The sequence below is a fragment of the Filicampus tigris genome, chromosome 7 (assembly GCF_054856515.1).
Source record: "Filicampus tigris isolate MCC_2025a chromosome 7, RoL_Ftig_1.0, whole genome shotgun sequence".
Classification (NCBI taxonomy): Eukaryota; Metazoa; Chordata; class Actinopteri; order Syngnathiformes; family Syngnathidae; genus Filicampus; species Filicampus tigris.
Window position 1 is genome coordinate 1,659,574 of NC_141223.1, and position 11,051 is coordinate 1,670,624.

General features: G+C 40.2%; 1 protein-coding gene across 5 annotated transcripts in view; it reads left to right on the forward strand.

The window, feature by feature from the left end:
- hnf1ba (HNF1 homeobox Ba) overlaps window positions 1-10,830 on the forward strand; it is a 47,863-nt gene extending 37,033 nt beyond the window's left edge. For 4 of the 5 annotated variants that reach the window (XM_086036668.1, XM_086036669.1, XM_086036670.1 and 1 more), the window contains 5 exons: window positions 661-787; window positions 1,260-1,436; window positions 2,235-2,353; window positions 3,842-3,886; window positions 8,155-10,830. In XM_086036668.1, the coding sequence (XP_085892794.1) occupies window positions 661-787; window positions 1,260-1,436; window positions 2,235-2,353; window positions 3,842-3,886; window positions 8,155-8,175 (489 nt within the window). In that variant the 3' untranslated portion in view covers window positions 8,176-10,830. The remainder of the gene's footprint in view (window positions 1-660; window positions 788-1,259; window positions 1,437-2,234; window positions 2,354-3,841; window positions 3,887-8,154) is intronic. The other variant, XM_086036671.1, reaches the window with a different exon arrangement.
- The last annotated feature ends 221 nt before the right edge of the window (window positions 10,831-11,051 follow it).

Consider the following 11,051-nt stretch of genomic DNA (forward strand, 5'->3'; position numbering starts at 1 on the left):
ATCGATTAAACGCCACACCGACAGATAGATGGCGCGTAGGTGTATGTTTTTTTTTTTTTTTTTGTTTTTTTTTGTAGGTTCTGTACTGTGCCTTGTTCAAATATTTGCTTTATGACAAGGAAACGATAGAAAGATGCTGCTTGTAACGATACAAGTGGACATTTCAGATTTTTCAAATAAATATATTGTTTGGGGGCAGCGCGGTGGTTGACTGATTAGCACGTCCACTTCACAGTTCAGAGGTCGTGGGTTTGATTCCGGCTCCGGCCTCAAGTTTGCATGTTCTCCCCGTGTCTGTGTGGGTTTTCTCCGGGTACTCCGGTTTCACATTCCCCCAAAAAAACATGCATGCTAGGTTGATTGGACACTCTAAATTGCCCCTAGGTGTGATTGTGAGTGCGGATGTTTGTTTGTGTCTGTGTGCCCTGCGATTGGCTGGCAACCAATTCAGGGTGTCCCCCGCCTACTGCCCGAAGACTGCTGGGATGGGCCCCAGCACGCCCGCGACCCTTGTGGGGAGAAGCGGATTGGATAATGGATGGATATATTTTGTGGTCCAAATGTTAACGTTTTGTTCCTTTTTATTTTTGCCAAAGTGCAAGAAATGATGCTATTGTAACTGAGTTGGTCGAAGCAGTAATGGTCCCCGTGTGGTTTCAGATTTCGGGCTCGGGCGGCGGCCTCCCTCCGGTGAGCACTCTGACCAACATCCACAGTTCGCATCACAGCCACCAGCAGACGCAAAACCCCATCATGCCGCTTTCTGGAGTCATGGCCATCGCGCAAAGTACGTACAAAAAAAAACAAAAACAAAGGAAAAAAAAAGCCTCAATCACGACATTTGACATTTGCTTGCAACCTGATTTTGAAACCCTAAGATGGACTTGAAACCCCAACTCTATCACGTGTTTACAAACCTAACCCAGGCTTGACACCCTACTTTGATACGCCAACCCTAGCTTGGAACCCTAACCCTTTTTTTGAAATCCTCACCTCAGCTAGAAACTTTATTTTAAAACCCTAACCCATGTGCGAAACCCTAACCTTGGCTTCAAACCCTTATTGGAAACCCTCACGCTTACTTGAAACCCTGATTTGAACCCTTAACCCTGGCTTCAAACCCTATTTTGAAACCCCGACCTGGTCTCGAAAACCCCACTTTGAACCCTTGACTCAAACCCTTTCCCATGTTTGAAGCCCAAACTCTAACCCTGGCTTGGAATCCGATTTTAAAACCCTAACCCGTGTTTTGCGTCCAGGTCTGAACACGTCGCAGTCTCAGTCGGTGATCAACAGCGTGGCGGGCAGCCTGGCCGCCCTGCAGCCCGTCCAGTTCTCGCAGCAGCTTCACAGTCCCCACCAGCAGAGCCTGATGCAGCAGTCGCCCGCTCACATGAGCCAGCAGCCCTTCATGGCCGCCGTCACGCACTCGCACAGTACGTAGCAACTTTCGCGCTTCTTCTCCTCTTGGTGCCCGTCAGCAAATAATATCTCTGCTGTAACTACTGCATCTGTTGATCAGATTTATACTTGGGCTTGGACTGCATCACTGGTGCGTTGCTGGCAAAATATTTCCTAATTCAGTGCGCCCGTCCGCACGGGCTGACAGAGCATTTTTTATCGGGCTGTCAAAGATGAAGAATTTTGTCAAAGAGGACATGTTTTGACGTGCGAGAAAGGCGTCGTGGCGAAGAAATCGATTGAACGAATGATGAATCATTGTTTTTTTGCCAGTAGCTTCACTCGTTATGTTGCCGAGGCACCGCGCACGTTTGTGGCCCAAAACCAAAGCGAAATGAATCGGTTCGTGCCTTTAATTTTGCTTTTGTACTTGAAAATGTCTGCATTAAGAGACCCAAAAACGAATTTGTTTTATTCATTATAAATGTAATCAGTAGATGCAGCAGAATTTTTTTTTTTTTTTTTTTTTTCGGTCCAGTATCAGCATCGACCTAAATGTCGGGGGCCCTACCCCAAACATTCTCAAAGCGTGTTTCCCCGTTGGAATCAATGGAAATGCCGCAGTCATAGCAGTTGTTTTTCGCAGACGATAAGGAATATGTCCTTGAGAGCGATAATCCATCCACCTCACAGGTGTGGCATTTGGACAGCAGCGTTTCCTGTCCGATCAACACCCTGGCGACTATTGTTGTACAAACGTTCTACTTGTGTTCTCATTCATTCCAAATGCAAGCATTTATTTTGTTTTTCCTTCTTCTCCCATCCCCCTGCAGTGTACCCTCACAAGCAGGAGCCGCCGCAATATTCTCATCCGTCACGCTTCCCGTCGGCCATGGTGGTGACGGACGCCAACAGCATCGCCGCACTCGGCTCCATGTCGGCCAGCAAGACGGTCAGTCCCGACGGCCAAAGCGGCTCCCGTGCGCCCGCTCGACACTTTGCGCCGCGCTCGCGGCTCACGATCGGGTCGCTATTCGCGTGGGCGTAGCTTCTTAATTACATTCTTTGAGCTCACAAAATGACAATATTGGCGCTAGAAGCACAATGATTAACATACTAACATGCCAACGCTTTTTGCAAAAAAAAAATTACGGGGAAGCTTTGCAGACGGCTGGGACGTGGGCCAAGGAAGAAGCATTCCATTTCTTATCACCCTTTTTTTTTTTTTTCAAATAAATGCTCAAAATAACAATGTTTTATATTAGGAATCTGTGAGTTACTGTAAGTTTTAAGTTTTTTTAAAAAATAAGACCAAAATGCTCATCCGTCTAAAACATATACAGTACACATAAATAGCAAAATCAAGTTCATATTTCGAAATTGTCTCTTTTTCCAGATCTGTATATACTTATCTATTATTCTTTTTTTAATACTAAATTGATAGACTGTATTTTAAAAAAAATAGTTTTTAAAGTATTTTTCATCCTGTCATACCTATTTTGATATGTTTTGAAGACACTATAACCTATAAAAATGATTCAAATATATTTCATTGATAGAGGCAATTACATTTTTTTTCACCGTATTTCTCACCTATTTTTAAGAAGTTACATATTATATTTAAAAATATTACATTCAAAACAATAAATAATTGATGGATTGGTTTTCTTTAAAACATAATACAACAGACATAATATTTTCCAAGACCTCTAAAAAAAACACAAAAAGAAAAAAGGCATATTAAAAAAAAATCTCTCTCTCGAATGGTTATTTTTGTGTTTTTAAAAGGTCTTAGTTGTTTTAATGTTTTGAAGAAAATGTTTAAGAAATTCTATTAAAATATCAATGGTTTTCAAATAATATCTGCCGTTCGAAAATAGAGAGACATATATACGCCAAAACTATTCTATTTATTTTATTCCAATTTGGCTTTTTTAGTGTTGTTTTGAACTGAAATTGAACGTTTTACATTTTTTCGGGATTTTCCTTCATGTCACGAATATGTTTATTTTGAAGACACTAGTTTATTTACAAACGATCATCTTTATTAAAAAAAAATTCATTATTATTTGTCCTTCAATGGATGGCGAAAATATATTTTTCTAACTTTTATTTAAGATTCTTTTGCCCATGTCCTAGTTATTTTCACATATGTATTCATTTCCCTTTCCCTTCCTTTCTCAGCGACTAACACATGAATTCCAATTTTGACAAACTCATTATGGTTAAAGTTCTTGTATCAAAATGTTTATTTCAATAATGGATGAATAAACCGACATTCTTTGCATTTTTTTTTTTTTTTCTTGCTTAACATTTTCCTCAATATCTCTGAGATGAACACACGCATCCTAATGAGCGCTCACCCACGCGCACACACACAGCACACACAGTGTTTTCCTATGATGGCGTGTTGACTTGTTGACTTCCTGTCACACATTAGGATGCTCCGGTAAACAAGATGGTGCAACTCGGGGGTCTCTCCTGGGTAAATACTTTGTTTTATTAGTCCAGTAAATGCACACACACGCACACACACGCAAATATACTCCTCCGTCCTTCCATTTCCTGTCCAATCTGCCTCTCGTTCCTTGGAGCTGAACGCGCGTTGATTGATGGCGTGAGGAAATGAGGCTTTTAATCCAACTTCTCAAGCTCGGTGTCATGCTACAGTAGATAGCGAGCAGTACGCGGGGGAGGGGGAGCATTGTCCTCTTCTTTTTTTTTTTTTTTTCTCCTCCCAATTTAGTTCAGTTCAGTGTTTTTATCGCATGTAAACTTTGGTGAAACACACGTTCTAAATATCGAAAAAAATTGTATGAATATCCAACCAAGTGGATAAATGAACATTGGACATCATTTTTCATTTGAGTGAAGACTCTTGATGGTTTAAACGGGTTCGGCTTTCAATTGTAAAACGATGTTTCTCGTTTTCAAATCGTCGGCCCTCTGAACTTTGTCGTATTGTGTAAAAAAAGGCAACAAGAGACGGCAAAGTATATTATTAGCTTTTATTAACAACTCAAGGCATTAGCGTCTGATGGAATGCACAAATAATGTCAGGGAAAGACTACTGGAAACTCTAAACTTTTGGGGGGTTTTAGCTTAGATCCTTGAACTGGTGGCAGGTGTGAGGTGACTCCCATTTAATATGAATTTAAATTCTGAACACAGCCACACCCCAGTTATGAGGGTGTGCAAACACATTACTGCCCCTATCAACATTTTCAGGTTATGGCTCACTGAAATGGCGCGAAAAGTTTTGAAATTGCTTATCTTGGTCACGCTGTTTTCTATCACAAGAAGCCGGCATTTGAACCGGACTTTTTATATCCACTGCAAACACGGGTCTGTTGTAAGATTGACAGCAATCCAGAATATCTTTCAAAAATAAAAATCGACTCATGAGCTCCACGCCATATCGACAGCCCGAAGTGTCGTTTTCACTGCTCTGCTTCCTCTTTCTGGCCGTGGCCTGAAATGTCGTCGCTGCGTTCACACGCTCAATTTCCCACGCTGAGCGAGGCCGAGCGCTGACGGCGCCACGCCGCGTGACAGATGGGGAGGGAGGGCAAAGGAAAGAAGCTTCAGTCGAGTGCTTGCCGTGCAAAAGACGCTCCGCGAGATGCTTCCAAACGTGCACTCGCTTGGATTGTCACTTTGAGACAAACGCGGTGCCGAGCAATTTGTTTTCAATTTTTGGTGATTGACAGTGAAATAATGGAACAAAGAAAATCAAAAAACTAATATTGAAATTGAGCAAATAATTATTGCCGAAAACTGTAAATTGCTATATAATAATAACAATAATAGTAGAAATAAAATTGAAATTGAGACAAATAATTGTCAATAGAAATATATATACAGTAGCATAAGGCAAATAGTTTTATTTTAGTATTTTTTCTAAGATTATAAATAAAAATATAATATGATTTTTTTTTAACATGTTGAAATTGATGCAAATGTCCAAATCGTATTATAAATTGTTAAGTCATAAGTCCCTTGTCACCAAATAATTGTCGAAAATAGTTTTGTCTTAGATTTGATGAGTGTAAAATAAAGCACATGAAATATAAATACAAATACATTCAATTGAAGTAAACAATTAAATAAAGTCATACAAGTGCGTGACGAAATGTAAAGTTGCACGTCTCTTTCACCAAGTCATTTACTTTTTCATGATTTTAAATTTGAAAAAATGTTTAGAAACAAATCAATGCAACTTGATGACTAAAATTGTCAAAATCTCGAAAAGTAAAGTAATAAAAGTGTAATCATTTTCAAATAATAAGAACGCCGTCGAAAAATGTTATTGTATGGTTGGAAATTAAAATAATACAATTGTGAAACTGAGGCAAATGTAACATGGTGTAGTGTAGTATCCTTATATAAACTTGACCTGGATTTTTTTTTTTTACCTGTATTGGAGTGCTCGAATGCAAGTGCAATCAAGCATTTCTTTATACCGGCCGGCATGTGATTTATTTAAGCAACAATTAGCCGGCGGGCCCTCCCAGGTATTTCCTTATCAGGGCTTTCTTTGGCCGGGCCCGCCTTCTTCTCACGACACTTTTTTTTTTTTTTTTTTTTTTTTTAACAACACTCCCTGTTTACCTACAAAGCCTCCATTATTGCACCTGACGCTGACCACTCCGCCCTGCGGGTCACCTTGTTATCAGCTGTTTGCGCCGCCAGCCAGCTCCAAATAAATTCCACAAACAATCCCAAACAGGCTGCATCTATTTGGTCAGGTGTGTGGCAAAAGTACTCACACTGTGTACTTAAGTAGAAGGACTGATAGTTGTGTAAAAAAATAGATAAATAAAAGGGTGTGGAAGGGCTGCTTGATTATGGCCAAAATAATAACTACCATTATTATAATTCAAATATTTAATAGTCATCTTTTTTTTGGAATCAATATTGTAATCATGATCACAGTATTCACAAATAATTTTCAACAAAAATATGTAAACAGTTTGCAACGCAACATGGACATTTAAAACAAATGGATTATAACTTTAGAGGACATGATAAAAAAAAAAAATAATAATTTAATGCCCTGAACCTGAAACAAGTCCAAACAACTTTTCACTCGTTTGTTTTTTAGGCCGCCGAATGAAGCGTTGATCATGATTTTGCCCTCTGGTGGATGGCAGACTACTAGTTGAGTTGAGAATACTTGGGTAGATATGCAGAAGAGCCCGCTTTTGAAATGTAAAAATCGCAGACGATCAGGTTCATTCAATCGTCGCTGCCAGGGTCCGATTAATTGTGCAGTAACAGGAGAAGTACTGATTCAACGCCTACTAATTTCTTGACAAAATAATTTGCTCATTTATTACCCGGTCGTAAAACATCATAAAAAAAAAAAAAACTACAGCTGTTGCTTTCTGTAGACGTAAAAAGCAGGATCACAGCGGAAGACTTTCAATAATCTTCACCAGTTTCTTCTTCTTTCACCAGTTGCAAAGTGTGTCACCATCTACTGGTTGACAGTGGAAATGCACCCAATATATGACAGGCCCAAACAGCTATTACTCTTATTTCTGTTATTAATGCACAATTTTTGGGGCAAAAAAAGATCCCAAATTGTCCCTCGCAAGAGTCGATAAAAATTATGAAAATTGTTCACATTCAATCGACATTCACCAGTTCCTGATAGTTCATATTTAATGTATAATGTTATAAATTCATGTAATATAAAATTTAGATGACATAATACATTTTCCGGCAATGTTGCGAACATTTCATTTCCTGTTTCCAGTACGGTCGCAGCAGTACCGCTAAATAAGAGCTTAGTTGCCTTCTAACGCCGTATTCCTTAGCTCGTTGATGTTCTTCTCAGCACTGCGTTCATCATGAAAAATAAGCACAAGCTCTTTGCTCATATCCTGCAGTTAGTCTGTATGGTCGTGCGTCGGTTTGCCACATTAGCCCGCTAGCAAGCCGTTAGCGGCACATATGAGCCCATGAGGGCATATCGCTGGCTATTTGCATACGGTAAAGTCACCCGACGTTGGAACAATTGTTGCTCCTTGCGAAGTCACTGTGGCACGATGTGGAATTTACGACCTAAGCTTTTCTTAACGGCACCAAGTGTCATTATTTTTTACGGCCACTAGTTGGTGTCATGACCCTGTCTTCTTTTCTTAAGCTCCTACATGTTTAGTGAATGCCAATACAGTATTTTAGTGCAGCATATCTGTACGCAGGCAGTCACAGCTTGACTTATATTGCGCAATTTATTACACAAGCTAACTCAGTGTACTTGGCATAATTAAAAGTTTAAAAGCTGTTACGAGCAGACAAGTGAACACGATTTGGGAAAACCCGATTTTAAAAATGCTTTGAACGACCTCGATCATTTTAACCTGGATTGAAAAGCATTTACACTTGATTGGTTCAGTGTGTTTGGAATCTTAAATTTTTTATTCATTCATACATTATAATTATACTAACATAATAATCATAAAGTGTAATCGGGAGACCATATACAAGTACGGAGAAAAAAAAATGCTTTTTAAGGGTGTATTATTCGCGGGAAATTGCAGTAACTACCAAAATGATTGTATATAGTATTGTTCAAAAAAATGGCAGCATGGTGGACGAGTGGCTTAGCAAAATCCGCCACACAGTTCTGAGGTTTGGCTTCCATCCAGGTTCGAAAAAAGCGGGAGCCATTTTTTTACCCCCGAACCTGACTTTGTAAACCGTTGCCCTACTTTTTGACTCACGTCTGCTGTTTTTCTTCCACAGTGTCCTCTTCAAGCGTGGTGAGAGCGTGTGCACCTGACCTCCTCGCTGCCCGGCAACCCCAGTGCTTTTTTTCCCTCTTCTTTTTTTTTTTTTTTTTTTTTTTTTCCACCTTACCTGCTTGCCCGTCACCATGACGACGGATGGCGAATCGGGCGAGCGACCAAGAGGGGTGACGACCACGCGGCAGCCACGTCGGAATGGACCAGAGTGCCTGTCAGGCGAGGATCGGGGCCTCCGTGGCGCTGGCTCATGATCAAGCAAGACGTACGATTGGTTAGAGCGGTGTAAACCTTTTCACTGTGACATCACACGTACTTCCGGGTGGCAGAAGACTTTTAACTCGTCATCAAATTCTTCGATGTCATTTGACCAAGGCAGGAGGAACGTGAATTTGAAAGAATTGAGGAAATGGCTTAAAATATGATTTTGGCTTTCTCGTGTCAGTCGAAACGTATTGAGGGAAATTTTCTACAGAAACCTCCCAATAATATATTTCATGTTTATCTGAGATTATGATCATGGCCTGATAGCGATCTATAAGAGAAATAGCTTTCGATCATTAAGACAACGTAGGATTTTTTTGAACAAGACGCACCAGATATCGGTCGTCCATATTTGAAGACTGCTGTTGATTATATTCCAGGGCTAAGATTCAAGACGGTACTACTTTCTGATTGGAAACCAGCATTATTATAAAGTCCTTGCAAAGTAAAAATAAATATGTCTTGTAAATTTGACACACCACTGAGAAGCGTGTTGTCAACAACCCCACCGAATTTGATGAATTAAAAAAATTGCTAAGAATATAAAACGAGGCTTCAAAATCGTGAAACATCGCACCGTTCTCTCCGGTGCCACAAGTGTCGACTGGCTACTATGTCTGGCATCTTTCTTCTGCCTACGCAGTCTTCCATATTTGAGCTGCAAAAATAGATCTGCTTAACCATATCCCGTGACATTTCCACGCTGCAACGACCAGGCGCTCTAAAATGGCCACGCCAGCCCATGTTGGCTGTCACGTCCGGCTTTTTATTTTTCCCCTTGCTTTTCCTTTGCCTTCTCTCTTTGATGTTCGCGCACTTATGGCTGACAACGAGGCACCCTAAGGTGGCCAGCCAGCAGACCATCCAAAGGGAAGATGGATTTTTCGCAATTGTTGCGCATAGCCGCTAATTTGAACAAAGGCGCTCCGGTTCTTATATAGTGTGCATGGTCGACTCATGGCATGCACCCACACCGCTAACAACCCCCCCCCCCCCCCGAAAAAAATCAAGATAACTGAAATGGTGAAAAACTGTTTAAAGCAGCACTGGGCAAAAATTCAACCTTAATAAAAACTTAATCTTCACAACTCTGTCGATGAAACATTGACTTACAAGTAGTTGAATGGGACTTTTGTCATGCCCTAGGGGGGTCTGTATGGTTTTGAACATCAATGCGCTATTACTGGTGTCATGGCAGAAGCCCCAAAACAAACAAAAAAAATCTAAATAAAAATAATAGCGTAGACATTTGACGCTGTAATGAATGTTATAGAGCTGATGTTAGCTAGCATGCTAGCCATTATGCTAAAGACAAACATTGTCATGAATATGTCTTCCTCAAATTTGATGATGGTGGTTCGGTCCCCTGTCAGTCCGCTACTTGGTAGTCTCTCGATCTCAAAATAAAGTTACATCCGGCGGCACAGCAAAAATTGTTGTCATTTTCAGTTCAGGTCAGCGGTAGTCACTCACTTTCTGCCACCCGCAAGTAACCTGCCGCCTGTTGTTTACAAACATTACCAAGAGGTCCATTCACTTGCCAAACCCACTTTGTTGCCCAAAGTGACCATACGAGGAAAACGAATCACACCTTCGGACTGCGCGACAATCCTGACGCTTGTTGATCTGGCGTATTACCGCCACCATAAAGTCTTCCTGTTTGGCGCTCACTTGTGTGTGTGTGTATATACTGTGATTTTTGTTTGTATGTTTGTTTGTTGACAATCTTCAGAGGACTATGCAAAGATTCAGCGCAGGAAGATGAGAAAATGAATATATGTGTGTGTGTGTGTGTGTGTGTGTATATACATATATATATATATATATATATATATATATATATATATATATATATATATATATATATATACACACACAATGTATCCACTACGTGAATGACAGCACCAACAACAACTCGCACAAGCGTTTTTTTTTTGTTTGTTTTTTTTGCCGTAACGCTGCCTGCAGGAAGAAAAAAGGCCAAAGTAGACAAGAATTTTTCTCCCCATCATCCATGTTTTGATAGGAATATTGTTGATGATAAACTTGGAGACCTCCCCCCAGTTTGAGAAGCGACCACTCCTTTCATGTTGTGAACCCAATGGAATCGGGGCGGGCGGGTGGGTGGGGGGGGGGGGGGGGTCCCGACACCCAACAGTATTAGACATTCCCGCGGAAACATTAGGTCATGATGTTGGTAGCGCTTTGACGCTTTATTGACTGTTATGAGGTGCATGTGCTTACTGCCGTCCAATCCAGGCGGCGCTTATTCCACCCACATTGTGTGTGTGTGCGCGTCTGATTTTCTTCTCTTAATGTATTATTTTTGTATAAAATGGAAATCAATCTTAAATCATTATTTATACGTGCTGAGAAAATGTTGATATTTTGAGTAAAGGTTTTTCAAAGTGAACACTAAATGCTGCGCTTGTCGTTATTTTGCCTGACCGTGCTGACCTTTTTATTTTGAATCTTTTAAATCGATTTATATTTTTTTTCTTTGAATTACTTTGATTTTTTAATGTTGTTGTTTGGTTATTATTTTGTTTGTTTTGACATTTTATTTTGTAATGTGTTTTTTGTTTTCATTTTTGTAGTTTTCATTTTATGCAGGATTTACCTTTCTTGCATTGT